This window comes from Odontesthes bonariensis, chromosome 15 (assembly GCF_027942865.1).
Source record: "Odontesthes bonariensis isolate fOdoBon6 chromosome 15, fOdoBon6.hap1, whole genome shotgun sequence".
NCBI classification, from domain to species: Eukaryota; Metazoa; Chordata; class Actinopteri; order Atheriniformes; family Atherinopsidae; genus Odontesthes; species Odontesthes bonariensis.
The window spans coordinates 38,131,795-38,147,211 of record NC_134520.1 but is presented as its reverse complement, the minus strand read 5'-3'; the positions used below and the strand labels follow the sequence as shown (position 1 = coordinate 38,147,211).

The window sequence follows — 15,417 nt, the reverse complement described above, 5'->3', positions numbered from 1 at the left end:
TTTCCACAGACAGACAGCACGAAAGACTGAGGACAGAAAATCATTTTTATTCTTTTGACACTTTTAGATGCATCAGCTTCATTTTACTGTGTCGAATTACACGTCTGTGGATTAAACAAGTCTTTGAATGCAACACGTTGAGGGTCTACTCAGCAGCTGCCAGCTGATTGGACAAGGCAAGGGCACACTGTCTAAAAGGGCCAATCAGAGGCAGCCTATTCTGGTTAAGCGTCCCATTGCAAAGCCATCTGAGACTCTGCTGGGAGAAGAAATGATCCAGTTGCTGAGCTAACTGTCCTTAGGAAGCTCGGTGCTGGTGCCCGGTGCTGGTGCCCGGTGCTGGTGCCCGGTGCTGGTGCCCGGTGCTGGTGCCCGGTGCTGGTGCCCGGTGCCCACCGGTCCCCACCGGTGCTGTTGCCCGGTGCGGTTCTCACTGGTTCTCCTGGTTTTCAAATACTCCGGCTTCCCACAGCAGAGCTCGCTGGTTCTTATGACGAACGACTCGAGTCGAGTCCACCACCTGAAAAGTGACAAAAGATACAGACGGAGACAAAGAGAAAAAAAACAATCAGGAGGATTTACTCTTATAGTCATGTTGCTCACAGTAATGAAGTTCCTGGTTTGGTTTCTGGTACCCAGAGTAGCACCCTGAGACGCTCAGAGTGGCTACGAGCTGGTTTCTGGTTTCTATGTCTGCTGTAGTTTTTAAAAGTCACTGTTTTGCCTTCCATTTTTCCTGGGAATGAGCTTCTTTTGATGACTCCTCAAAGACATGAAGTGCAGGAATAATATCAGCTGAATGTGGTGGATCTTTCATCAACATTTGGATAGAAACACTAATATGTTGGAGGTGAGCACGCCTCCTAAAACTGTGTCGAGCTGCAGGTTTACACTCATTTATTCTCATCTTATTTAGAAGTGTTTGAAAACTAAATAGATTTTGGCTTCTGGTCATCGCCCTTTTCCCCACTGATAGCATTCCTGATTGCTCAGCCAGAGCTCCATAACCAGCCATAGACACTTGGGTAAATTTGATATTTCTCCAACACACTGAAGACAAAGAAGCACTAAACCATACATAATGCTTATAACAACGCTAGCAGAACACAGCAGCATCGATCTATAGTTCAACATAACATTCTCCAAACTGGAGGCAGAGCTGGGCGACATCCAGACAACTGTGTTTGTTCACCAACTGTGTTTCCTGTTGTTGGAATCATCCACCAACTCCACCAGTTATATCCTGCAGACCGTAGAGATTAAGCTAACCATGATAGATTATGCTAAACTGAGAGCTAAGCCTATCCACCTGGAAAAGAGAGTTTTCTGGAACAATAAAGTTATTCTTGACCTCTTTGGGAACACCAAAGGTTCCACATAAACAGCTGCCTGTCAGGGATTGGGGGTTTTTTGGTTTTGACCAAGTCTCTCCACCAGAGGGCGCCGGTGTGCTGGGCTGACTTCATCGAGCCCCAGGTGCTGGATTCCTCACAGGTGCAGAGCATCAGCCTCATCATCCCAGCAGTACCAGAGGAGGTGGTTTCCAGCCATTCCTCGCCGGATTGTAACCATTATGGTAACTTCTAGCCGACCTTCTGAGCTCCTGAGAGGTTTTCCTGTGCTCCTTCTCTTCTTGTTTCCCAGGTCATCTCCAAGAACCTCCTTCTGAGGAGACTTCCCGAGGTCCAAGGTCTTAGATCTAGACTACTACTACTAGATTAGACGGTAGAGAGTACCTTTTAGGTCTGACAACTGATGTCTGTGCAAACTAGTTACGTTTGGTTGAGAGTTTTGGGGGTTAGGGCTAACCCTAACCCAGACTACTTTTTGTTCAAATTTCTATGAGGCAGCAAACCGGCTAGAATATGAAAAGCAATCGATGGTGGTGCTGTTGCGTAGCTAATGTGCAAAAACTTCTGTGTTATATGTTCAGTATAGCTCTAGTAATTGGCGTAAAATGTATATTTTGTAGTATCCATATTGCCTATTTATTGTCAGAGTACTTGTTATGGTAGCTGCTGTACGGTGTCCTGTCCTAAGAGTTTCAGTGCCCAGTCCGACTCTGTTGTTCTGTGCATCTGACAATAAAAGACTTGAACTTGAACGTGGAATTGATCAACAATGGAAACTGGCAACTTTTTGAAAGAGGGTTTTTCACTGTCACCAACCTCTCACCAAGGCAGACTTTATCCTTCAAGACCCACGTCTCTGCTGTTCTTTATAATATAAAAAGCTCAGATTCTCACTTTCAGGCACATGGAAATAATTAACTCCTTTAGTTTACGTCCAGGCCTGAGAACCGGACCGGGCACGTTACCTCACGGAGCCATTCTCAATTAATCATAAAATTAATTCTACACTTTCTTTTCAGCCTTTGACAATATATTTATTTGCTGTTGTTATTTGAGTGTTTTTGTGCACGTGTGGTCAGAATAAAGTGGGATAGGCAGGACTGTTGTTGATTTTAAAGTTTGTTAAAAACTGAGATTATTCTGCAGGTGATCCAGCATCAGAATCTCAAACTTTACCTCGTTGTTGATGTCATCGACCAGCTGAATTCCTGCGTACTGAAACACAAACAGACGGTTGTTGTTGTGACATCATCAGCCTGTCAGGAAGTGCTGCTCCTCATAAGGAGGAAGCTGAGAACTACCGATATAACAGCAGGAGCCAAGACTCACCGAGCTCTCCTCCAGCTTCGCTTTGGCTCGATGCTCCTCGTAGTCCAGCAGCAGAGTCTCTGTCAGACCTCGGGGGGCAATGGGGCCGGTCCGGACCCCCACCGGGGAGGCAGGAGCAGGTGTAGGGCTGTAGGGCTGAGCAGTGATGAAGGAGATGGAGGGCAAACGGACAGCCGGGCGAGAGGAGGAAGAGGACAGACTGACGGGTTTGTTGGAGTCTGAGGAACAAAACACACAACTGAATAACTTCCAGAAATACGAGGTAAACACACAGAGAAATGTCATTTAAACTAAATATAAAGTTGTTGAGGTAAAACATCAGAGGTTCTACAAAGACTTTGGAAACAGCAGGAGGTCAAATAAGGATCCTCAGAGAAACCTGAAAGGTTTCTGATCTGAAACTAGCCCCTCTTCATCAGTGGTTGAACTGAAGCGCTGCTGTTTGACTGGAACAGTGACCCTGCCACCACCATCAGGCCTCACCTAACCCTAACCCTAGACCCATCGGGCCTCCCCACACCATCGGGCCTCACCATCGGGCCTCACCATACCCTAACCCTAGACCCATCGTGCCTCCCCACACCATCAGGCCTCACCTAACCCTAACCCTAGACCCATCGGGCCTCCCCACACCATCGGGCCTCACCATCGGGCCTCACCATCGGGCCTCACCATCGGGCCTCACCATCGGGCCTCACCATCAGGCCTCACCATACCCTAACCCTAGACCCATCGGGCCTCACCATACCCTAACCCTAGACCCATCGGGCCTCCCCACACCATCGGGCCTCACCATACCCTAACCCTAGACCCATCGGGCCTCCCCACACCATCGGGCCTCACCATCGGGCCTCACCATACCCTAACCCTAGACCCATCGGGCCTCACCATCGGGCCTCACCATACCCTAACCCTAGACCCATCGGGCCTCACCACACCATCGGGTCAGCGCCCTGCAGAAAGACATCTCACAGCACGTTGGAGGCAGACTGAGCAGCTGGATGACCAGAGCTGACTTCCTGCTGGGAGCCTGCTGCAGCGCTGTGGTTAAATCCTGTTACTGATTTACAGGAAGTGAGAAGGACTTCTCTCCCGGCTGGACTTTCCTCTCATTAAGTTACTCATTCTCTCTTTCTCTGGTTGATATGTGACAAATAGCAGCTTCTGCACCTGATTCCCTTTGGTCCGTTTGGACCCTCAACAGGTGGAGCTACAGGCTCCTCCTCCACCCTCCTCTCCACCTCCACTTACCTAAATAACATCTGTTCCAGGTCAGCATCAACTCCATCTCATCATGTAAATGAGCAAACTGACTTCTGTGGTTCTGAGCACCAAAATCTGAGACTGGACCTCCTCACAAACAGATCTCAGACGGTGGAGAATGGGCCATCACCTCCTCCATTCTGCTGCTCTATGCCAGAGCCTCCCCCAGCCTCAGGGCCCACCTACCATCCATCCATGCTCTCCTGTTCACTGAAGGTCAGGAGGCAACAAGTCTCAGGGCCCACCTACCATCCATCCATGCTCTCCTGTTCACTGAAGGTCAGGAGGCAACAAGCCTCAGGGCCCACCTACCATCCATCCATGCTCTCCTGTTCACTGAAGGTCAGGAGGCAACAAGCCTCAGTGCCCACCTACCATCCATGCATCCTCTCCTGTTCACTGAAGGTCAGGAGGCAACAAGCCTCAGTGCCCACCTACCATCCATCCATCCATCCTCTCCTGTTCACTGAAGGTCAGGAGGCAACAAGCCTCAGTGCCCACCTACCATCCATCCATCCATCCTCTCCTGTTCACTGAAGGTCAGGAGGCAACAAGTCTCAGTGCCCACCTACCATCCATCCATCCATCCTCTCCTGTTCACTGAAGGTCAGGAGGCAACAAGTCTCAGTGCCCACCATCCATCCATGCTCTCCTGTTCACTGAAGGTCAGGAGGCAACAAGCCTCAGGGCCCACCTACCATCCATCCATGCTCTCCTGTTCACTGAAGGTCAGGAGGCAACAAGCCTCAGTGCCCACCTACCATCCATCCATCCATCCTCTCCTGTTCACTGAAGGTCAGGAGGCAACAAGTCTCAGTGCCCACCTACCATCCATCCATCCATCCTCTCCTGTTCACTGAAGGTCAGGAGGCAACAAGTCTCAGTGCCCACCATCCATCCATGCTCTCCTGTTCACTGAAGGTCAGGAGGCAACAAGCCTCAGGGCCCACCTACCATCCATCCATGCTCTCCTGTTCACTGAAGGTCAGGAGGCAACAAGCCTCAGTGCCCACCTACCATCCATCCATCCTCTCCTGTTCACTGAAGGTCAGGAGGCAACAAGTCTCAGTGCCCACCATCCATCCATGCTCTCCTGTTCACTGTGGCAACAAGCCAAACTTCCCTCTGGAGGGAAGTTTTGTCCTTGGATCAGCTGACAGCTCTTTTATTGATGGTCAGAGTCCACCTTTATAAAACTGCTGTGTTTCATTTCCCCTGAAACCTTCAGCAGGGTTAGGGTTACCCTGGAAACCCGATCCCATGAGGTGATAAACAGAACCACCAGTAAACTAAAGCTTCCGTCATAAACTTCAATCCTTCCTCAAAGTCCTTAACCTTCTTTAATTGGTGGTAAAGTTGTCTCATTGACCTCAGTCAGAGCAGGAAAGGGCCTTTAAAGGCTGACATGTGACTCTATATTAGATCAGATCAGCTTTAACACAGCAGTTCCCAGTCAGTGTCAGGCTTTCTTTGCAGATGTTTTGAATATTTTACTTCATTTTATTCACGTGTCTGAAAATGTTTGCCGGTTCAATTAGAGTTTTGTTTGTGAGAGTTTTGACAATCGAACCGCTTGGCCCCCCTGAACCGCTTGGCCCCCCTGAACCACAGCTGCCCCCCTGAACCACAGCTGCCCCCCTGAACCACAGCTGCCCCCCTGAACCACAGCTGCCTCCCTGAACCACAGCTGCCTCCCTGAACCACAGCTGCCCCCCTGAACCACAGCTGCCCCCCTGAACCACAGCTGCCCCCCTGAACCACAGCTGCCTCCCTGAACCACAGTGCCCCCCTGAACCACAGCTGCCTCCCTGAACCACAGCTGCCCCCCTGAACCACAGCTGCCCCCCTGAACCACAGCTGCCTCCCTGAACCACAGCTGCCCCCCTGAACCACAGCTGCCCCCCTGAACCGCTCGGCTCCCCTGAACCACAGCTGCCCCCCTGAACCACAGCTGCCCCCCTGAACCACAGCTGCCTCCCTGAACCACAGCTGCCCCCCTGAACCACAGCTGCCCCCCTGAACCGCTCGGCTCCCCTGAACCACAGCTGCCTCCCTGAACCACAGCTGCCTCCCTGAACCACAGTGCCCCCCTGAACCACAGCTGCCCCCCTGAACCGCTCGGCTCCCCTGAACCACAGTGCCCCCCTGAACCACAGCTGCCCCCCTGAACCGCTCGGCTCCCCTGAACCACAGTGCCCCCCTGAACCACAGCTGCCTCCCTGAACCACAGCTGCCCCCCTGAACCGCTCGGCCCCCCTGAACCACAGCTGCCCCCTGAACCGCTCAGCCCCCTTGAACCACAGCTGCCCCCCTGAACCGCTCAGCCCCCCTGAACCACAGCTGCCCCCCTGAACCGCTCAGCCCCCTGAACCACAGCAGCCCCCCTGAACCGCTCTGCCCCCTGAACCGCTCTGCCCCCCTGAACCGCTCAGCCCCCTTGAACCACAGCTGCCCCCCTGAACCGCTCAGCCCCCCTGAACCACAGCTGCCCCCCTGAACCGCTCTGCCCCCTGAACCACAGCAGCCCCCCTGAACCGCTCTGCCCCCTGAACCACAGCAGCCCCCCTGAACCGCTCGGCCCCCCTGAACCGCTCGGCCCCCCTGAACCACAGCTGCCCCCCTGAACCGCTCGGCCCCCCTGAACCGCTCGGCCCCCTGAACCACAGCAGCCCCCCTGAACCACAGCGGCCCCCCTGAACCGCTCGGCCCCCCTGAACCGCTCGGCCCCCCTGAACCGCTCGGCCCCCCTGAACCGCTCGGCCCCCTGAACCACAGCAGCATGACTTCAGGCGGGATGTTGAGCTGGTCTCCTGCAGCCAGATTCAGACTCAGAGTTACTCAAACTACAGATGTGCAAACAGCTGGTCTATGGACCAGAACCCAGCTATTAGAACCAGATTTTGACAAACAACCACGTGGCCCTCTGGGGCCCCAGCCGATAGGAGTTACATACCTGTGTTTATCGGAGGGTAGAACTGTCTGACGGCCATCTTGGTTGCCTGTTCCACCAGAGGAACGGGAGAGAAGAGCGGTCGGCTGGCCTCCTTCCTGGCCTCCTTTGTGGTCTCCGTCCTGGTCTCCGTCCTGTTCTCCGTCCTGGTCTCCTCCCTGGTCTCCTCCCTGGTCTCCGTCCTGGTCTCCTCCCTGGCCTCCTCCCTGGTCTCCTCCCTGGTCTCCGTCCTGGGCTCCTCCCTGGTCTCCGTCCTGGGCTCCTCCCTGGTCTCCGTCCTGGGCTCCTCCCTGGCCTCCTTCCTGGCCTCCTCCCTGGCCTCCTTCCTGGCCTCCCTCAGCTCCTGCTCCCGTCTCAGAGCGTCCTCGATGTCCTTCTCAACATAATCTGGAGCTCCTTGTCCTCTGGACTGCAGGCCAATGGACTCCAGGTTCTCCCTCCAGGACCAGGCGTCTGTTTCACGGCGAGACGTTGGTGTCAGGGAAGCAGGAGAGGAGGAGGACTGGGAGGAAGAGGCTGATCGATCCTGGTAGAAACGTCTCGGACCCTGGATGCCAGAGTCCCTCTCAGTGATGGAGGGGGTCGCGATCATTTGGCGGAAAATTTGTTCATCGGCGTGTCGATGAGGACAGCAAGGAGATGGGAAGACTTCGTCTGTTCCAGATTCAGGTCTTTGGCCGGTCCATCCGGCCTCTTCTGGTGGGTCAGCCTGTGTCTGAGGTTCCTCCTTCCTCTGGTTCTCCCTCGGGTTCTCCCTCGGGTTCTCCCTCTGGAGGAGGAGGCTCACTTGTTTCTTTTCTTTTGCTCTGACGGGCATCGTCGGCAGCTGTAATCGTTTGGTTTTGATCTGGACCATCTCTTCCTGAGCGTTGCTGAGCTTCAGGCCTCGGGAGCGCCGCAGGTTCTCCTCACGTTCCTGAGCTAACCGGATCTCCCTTTCGATGGGGGTTTCGTAAACCGCCGGAGACCTGCAGGACCTGCTGTTGCCGAACAGGCCGCCATCATCGGCGTAGCCGCACACGTCCACCTCCTCCAGGCCAGAGTCCAGGTCATCGAACACACTGCTCCGTCTGCTCAGACTCTCCTCCGTCAGGAACACCGTCACCTTCCTCTGTGGATCCGTCTCGCCTTCGGCTGCTGACCTCAGCGGCGGCGGTGTGCCGTCGCCCTCCTTCACGCCGCCGTGTGTCATCACCTTCCTGGACAGGTACACGTCTGGTTCTGGCTGCAGAGTTGGGCTCAGGGGTGTCCTGGAGGCCCTGACGGAGGACCTGACGGAGGACCTGACGGAGGCCCTGACGGGACTGAGCATGGCCTCCAGCCGGTCCTGCTCCATCTGCAGGAACTTCTGTCGGGCTGCACTGAAGTTGATCTCCTCCTTATTGATGGCGCCAGGCTCAGCGGAGCGCGGCGGTTCTGACGCGGAGCCGATGAGCCTGTAGCTCACGCTGAAGCCCTCGATCAGCCTCTTTGTGGACAGGCTCAGGTCCAGACTCTCCCCCGGACTCTGGGGATCCGCCGGGTCCCTCTTGGGCGCTTGGCTGCGGATGATCTCCTGACGGAGCTGCTTCTCCTCGTCCTCACCCACCACCTTGATGCCGTTGTTCTGACCCACGCTGTACTGCGAGGTTCCATTGCTCTCTGAGAACAGGCTCTCCGGCTTCCTGCTGCTGCTGTAGGTCTGTAGTTTGAATCCCCGCTTCTCCCTCAGGGTGGCCAGCTGAGCCTGCCGCTGTGGTGAGACCATCCAGGCTTCGTTCTGCTCGGCTTCAGGACTCGTGGGATCGTCCACGAAGGAGTAGAACCCGCAGGGAGAGCCCGAGCTGCTGCTGGGGCTGCTGGGGCGCCACTCGTCGCCGCTGCTCCCGTCCGGTGACACGGCGACCTGCCGGGCCTGAACCAGGACGTTGGGAAAGTCATCGCTCTGCGGTGAGGTGACCGCCACCGAGGAGCGACTGTGAGACACGGAGATGATGCTGGGGGCGGAGTCCAGGGCGGGGGCGGGGCCGGCGATGCTGCGCAGGTCTGAGGGCTGCAGCAGGGGGGACAGGGGCTTCAGCACCCACCTCCTGGGGATGCTGTCCATGGCTGCGGGGGGCGCTGTGGAGCCAGGCGAGGGGCGGACCGAGCTCTGAAGACTCCCAGGACTCAAAACATCCTGCCGGTCGCCTGTCGAGAGTCTCTGAAACGACACGTAAGAGAGGAAAGAGAACAGTGCAAATCATTGTAGGAACCATTGTTCACATACCCCCCCACCCCCACCCCCACCTGTGGCAGCCATACATGCCCACACCATAACACCCCCACCACCGTGCTTAACAGAGGAGCTGCTATGCTCTGGATCTTGGCCTCTTCCTGTTGGTCTCCACACTTTCTTCCTGCCATCCCTCTGATGCAGGTTCATCTGGGTCCATCCTGTTTCTGTGGCTAACTGGCGGTTAGCATGTAGCAGCGTAGCCTCTGTGTTTCTGTGGCTAACTGGCGGTTAGCATGTAGCAGCGTAGCCTCTGTGTTTCTGTGGCTAACTGGCGGTTAGCATGTAGCAGCGTAGCCTCTGTGTTTCTGTGGCTAATTGGCGGTTAGCATGTAGCAACGTAGCCTCTGTGGCTGTGTTCGAAACCGCCTACTTCTCCTACTACTCTCACTACTCCTACTAACTTTAACTTATTTTAAGTTCCCGGATGCATACTAGATTCTCCGAAATGTTGGGTATGCATCATGAGGTCACTACTCATACTCAAACTACCCAAGATGCAACGTAACGTGACGTCGCCGATCGTCATTTCCTGTCAAAGCGGCAGTTTCAAGCTTGCTACAACGAGGGTAGGTTCACTTCCTGTTTTCAAAACAAAAGCACCAATTGTATGGTAATGGCTTTCCCTATGATAAAAGGCAACGGGTATTTTATTTTGTGAAAATAACAGGAAGTGCGGTAGCTCACTGCGGCTAGCTTTAGTAGCGCCGAATTCGTGGGAACAAAATTGTAAACAGCCGGTATTTTGTCAGGTTTTGAACACGTTGGGGATCTAACGCATTGTGCATGCATTGTGGGTAAACACTCTGCATACTGTCTGATTGATTAGTATGTAGTAGGCGGTTTTGAACACAGCCTGTGTTTCTGTGGCTAACTAGCGGTTAGCATGTAGCATTGTAGCCTCTGTGTTTGTGTTCATGAGGTCTTCTGTGGACGGTCGTCTCACACCTGCCTCCTGAAGATGGTTCAGAAGAAAGATGGAGCTCTGTCCCAAACATCATGGGGGGGCCTATGTGTTTCAGGTTTCATAGGTTTCAGATCCTGAGCCTATCTAAAAAAAAAAATGGATTGAAGGGAGGAAGTATAACTTCAGAGAAACGTGAAGAAGCTCAATGATGTTAATCAGAGCTGATCAGAATCAGAATTACTTTATTAATCCCTTGCGGGAAATTCCTTTTTTGCAGTGCCCTCGTTTACAGAAAAAAAGAAAAAAAAAAAATTAAGTCAGGATGAATAAGATAAGGAAAATCTCAGTCAGTGATAACATGGTTTATGGGTCATAAAGGAGGTCATGAAATAAACCATCAGTCTGCTACGTGCTGCAGGAAGTTTAATTCTTATTCTGAAGAGATCTGGTCATAAAACGATGGGTCGAAGGTTCAGATCCAGACCCGTTAAACTCAGAGCAGGGATGCTGACAGCAGCCTGTCCAACAGGACCAGGGTCCTCGAACATTTAAAGACCTTAAAGCTGCCGTCGGCAGGTTTTCAAAATTGGAGTCTAAAGTCGGAAAATTCGAACTGATACAACTTTCAGGTCCCTCCCCCAACCTCTAACAAGCTCCGAATCGCCCCCCAAACCCCTCCCCCTCTGCGGACGAGGATGTGCACGTGAGTTCACACCAGTGTGAGCGCACACAAGCTGGGGCAGACTCACGCTCAGCAGCGTGTGCACAAGCTGTGATTGGCAGGTAGGATTCCTCCACCCTAACGTGATTGGTTAAAAACAGCCGGGAGCGCTCGGTTTTTGCAAGCATGATTACAGGCTTCAGAGGGAGCTACAGATTTCGTTATTTTTCCTAAACAGCCTATTTAATATTCTACTTCAGGAATCCCATGACAGTTCAAGCTAATATGACTAAAAAAAAGTTACCGACCGCAGCTTTAATGTGTGGCTCACAGACACCAAAGGCAGATATATACGAGTTAGTTCTGTCTGAAAACATCTGAGTAATTTCATCCAAAGAGAAGGAAACAGACAGAAAGCCATCACTGATGGATCAGGCAGATTCTCGGGCAGCTTCTGATCTGGCTGACAGAACAGGTGATCAGGTCCTCTGAGTTCTGACTCAGCCATTTAGCTGTTTGATGTTTAACTACAACTTTAACCACCAACCTGTCACATGGTACACTAAAAATAGTTTTCAGAGGCCGTAAAACAGATCAGCTGACACGACCACGATGCTCTGCAGCCTAAAACCAGGAGCTGATGAGGCATGCTAACCCCATGCTAATGCTAACGCTCACAGCTCATCTCTGGGATCTTCTGACCTGATGAGAATAAATGGAGCGAGTGAAACTCTGGTTTCTGTCTGAGCAGCAGGAATAATAAATAAATAAATAATAATAAATAACTGTAGGACTGTAGGAAATGTTCAGGAACATGTTTGAACCTTTAGTTTAAACATGTTGGGAAGCTAACTGTAGCATAGCTCACTTTTACTTTTTAAACATTTATATGAGCTAAGAATGGCTCTAAAACCAGAATCTTCCCTTTGTTTTTACTCACTTTAAGGAGGGTAATATGGATTCATTTCTGATATATCGAAGGGTTAGACGCTTTAATCCAAACAGACTCATAACTGAGGAGCCCAGTGGGGGGGCCCACATCGTCCCAGGGAAACGTCCCGGGGAAACGTCCCGGGGAAACGTCCCGGGGAAACGTCCCGGGGAAACGTCCCGGGGAAACGTCCCGGGGAAACGTCTCGGGGAAACGTCCCGGGGAAACGTCTCGGGGAAACGTCCCGGGGAAACGTCCCGGGGAAACGTCTCGGGGAAACGTCCCGGGGAAACGTCTCGGGGAAACGTCTCGGGGAAACGTCTCGGGGAAACGTCCCGGGGAAACGTCTCGGGGAAACGTCCCGGGGAAACGTCCCGGGGAAACGTCCCGGGGAAACGTCTCGGGGAAACGTCCCGGGGAAACGTCCCGGGGAAACGTCTCGGGGAAACGTCCCGGGGAAACGTCTCGGGGAAACGTCCCGGGGAAACGTCCCGGGGAAACGTCTCGGGGAAACGTCCCGGGGAAACGTCCCGGGGAAACGTCTCAGGGAAACGTCCCGGGGAAACGTCTCGGGGAAACGTCCCGGGGAAACGTCCCGGGGAAACGTCCCGGGGAAACGTCCCGGGGAAACGTCTCGGGGAAACGTCCCGGGGAAACGTCCCGGGGAAACGTCTCAGGGAAACGTCCCAGGGAAACGTCCCGGGGAAACGTCTCGGGGAAACGTCCCGGGGAAACGTCCCGGGGAAACGTCTCAGGGAAACGTCCCGGGGAAACGTCCGATTTACTTCCGGCTTTCTCTGGTTTTGGACTGCTGTCAGACTAGTTCTGGACTGGTTTTACTCTGGTTCTGCTCTGGTTTTACTCTGGTTTTACTTTGGTTCTGGACTGGTTGTACTCTGGTTCTGGACTGGTTTTACTCTGGTTTTACTCTGGTTTTGGACTGGTTTTACTCTGGTTCTGGACTGGTTCTGCTCTGGTTTTACTCTGGTTTTACTTTGGTTCTGGACTGGTTCTGGACTGGTTGTACTCTGGTTCTGGACTGGTTTTACTCTGGTTCTGGACTGGTTTTACTCTGGTTTTACTCTGGTTTTGGACTGGTTTTACTCTGGTTCTGGACTGGTTTTACTCTGGTTTTACTCTGGTTTTACTCTGGTTTTACTCTGGTTCTGGACTGGTTCTGGACTGGTTCTGGACGGGTTGTACTCTGGTTCTGGACTGGTTCTGCTGTATTTATCAGCTGCTGTTGGAAGACTGAACATCTGGAGTAAAGTTTTTAAACAGGACAGAGGCCGTGCTGATGATTCTCTGAGGTTCTAACGGAGGGAATCCTTTAAATTCAGACCGGTTTGGGTCCATGTTGTTGCTCAGACATTTAAAACCAGACTCAGAGCACGCGCGAAACTACCAGAGTGGCACGGGGTGGCAGTCGCCACCCATGAAAAGATGTCTGCCACCCCGTGCCACCCCAGTCAAAAAATACCAACTGATGATTTATTGGATAATTATTATTAATATCGTTTTAAGATCAAATCAAATGCAAATTAATCCGAAATCGGTGTCAAACTGCAGAATGTTAAATTTGAAAAAGAAACACGTTGGTCTATATGACTTGTTTCAATTATAGGAAGACCATGGCGTCAACCTCAAAGAGGAAGGGTGACATCATCACAAAGAAGCAGGTTAGTGATGAGAGGGATACAAGAGTGAGGGAGCATGAGGGTCCAAGTGCAGACAGCCTCTGAAGGTCTGGGAAGGTCAAGGTTAAAAAAGCTGGCTAACTATTAAGGTGGCATAGCAGAGGTTGCTAATTTAAAGGAGTAAAGAATTTCGGTAATGCAAAATATGCATTAGGTGGGTCATTTCATTGATGCTGAGAGAAACCTTTTTTTGAAATATTTTATTTGACTAATTTCATTTAATATTTACACAGTAAACACTTTCTACTTTTATATTAAAGGGGGATATTTGTGATTTCATTGCATTTACTATAAGAGTAATGAAAGGTCTTTTAGAATTGCTTAATTTAGGTTAAAATAAGGGATACACTACTACTACTACAAAGTACAAAGTAAGATGGGCTTCCTAAAAAAGTTGCCACCCTACAATATATGCCTGCAACCCCATGTATAAATCTCTAGAATCGCCACTGACTCAGAGGTGAGATCTCTGATGGAGGTTCAGCTCCACACTCCAGAGGAGCTGGTGTCAGCAGCAGAGCTGCAGAGCGTCTGATAAGCCGCCCCTCCTGCAGAGAGTGGCTGCTGCCGGCTGATAGCCTCTGAGTGTTTACTGACTGTTTACTGACTGTTTACTGACTATTAAACCGCAGAATCTACAGAAACTACAGAATCTACAGAAACGGTGACGGGACGCCAGAGTTCAGACCCCCAGAAAGTTCAGAGTCCTGGTGTCTGCAGGAGGAGCGTTGGCGTCTCACGGGGAGATAAACTCTGTCTCACCTTAAGTTCAGCAGAAAGGAACGTTTGACCAATAAGAAACATTATTGATCAGCCTAAAGGACCCAGTGGGTCAGGATCCGTAACTGTCTCCGAACAGCTTCTCAGTTTCTTCTTTTTTTATATAAACGGTGGATTTAAAGCAGGTTTCTTACCTCAGATCAGTTTCCTGTCAGCAGCACCAACGGACTGAAAAAGGCTGACTGACGGGACAAAGGTCCTTCTCTGCTGGCCCAGCGGAGGCCCCGCCCACACTCACAGGCCCCGCCCACCCACATTCGCCCTGTGACTCTGGAGTCAGTTAGAAACAGCAGAGCTGTCAGTCTCAGGTGTTTATCTGCAGCAGGTTCACTTACTTATGAACCTGAAGGAGAAACATCACAGCTTCATGTCAGGAACCTGCTGGTGACACCAGAACCAGAACCGAGGTTCCTCAGAGGGACACAGAGAGCTCAGGCGTCCTGAACAGGTTCTACAGATTCACCAGAGACAGATGTATCAGGTCTGTTAGTTCTTGTTAGTTCAGCGCCCCCTGCTGGGGTCCACAGGGTCTGCACCCCCTGCTGGACAAACAAGCTGTAACATGTGAGTAGGCTCTTAGTTCTGATTTACCTCCTGTAGGGGTCCTTAGGCAAGACCCCCTAACCCTACCTCCTGTAGGGATCCTTAGGCAAGACCCCCTAACCCTACCTCCTGTAGGGGTCCTTAGACAAGACCCCCTAACCCTACCTCCTGTAGGGGTCCTTAGACAAGACCTCCTAACCCTACCTCCTGTAGGGGTCCTTAGGCAAGACCCCCTAACCCTACCTCCTGTAGGGATCCTTAGGCAAGACCCCCTAACCCTACCTCCTGTAGGGGTCCTTAGACAAGACCCCCTAACCCTACCTCCTGTAGGGGTCCTTAGACAAGACCCCCTAACCCTACCTCCTGTAGGGGTCCTTAGACAAGACCCTCTAACCCTACCTCCTGTAGGGGTCCTTAGGGAAGACCCTCTAACCCTACCTCCTGTAGGGATCCTTAGGGAAGACCCTCTAACCCTACCTCCTGTAGGGATCCTTAGGGAAGACCCTCTAACCCTACCTCCTGTAGGGGTCCTTAGGCAAGACCCCCTAACCCTACCTCCTGTAGGGGTCCTTAGGCAAGACCCCCTAACCCTACCTCCTGTAGGGGTCCTTAGACAAGACCCCCTAACCCTACCTCCTGTAGGGGTCCTTAGGGAAGACCCTCTAACCCTACCTCCTGTAGGGGTCCTTAGACAAGACCCCCTAACCCTACCTCCTGTAGGGGTCCTTAGGGAAGACCCTCTAACCCTAC

The 15,417-nt window shown here is 52.4% G+C and overlaps 1 protein-coding gene across 1 annotated transcript; it reads right to left on the bottom strand.

Annotated features, from left to right (window-relative positions):
- Positions 1 to 31: 31 nt before the first annotated feature.
- misp (mitotic spindle positioning) lies at positions 32 to 14,334 on the bottom strand. Its single transcript, XM_075486142.1, has 5 exons — positions 14,259 to 14,334; positions 6,898 to 9,076; positions 2,682 to 2,899; positions 2,529 to 2,567; positions 32 to 520 (listed from the first exon to the last, which is right to left on the bottom strand). Exons 2-5 carry the CDS (start codon positions 8,978 to 8,980, stop codon positions 431 to 433), a joined length of 2,430 nt encoding a protein of 809 aa, XP_075342257.1. The 5' UTR covers positions 8,981 to 9,076; positions 14,259 to 14,334; the 3' UTR covers positions 32 to 430.
- Positions 14,335 to 15,417: the final 1,083 nt, after the last annotated feature.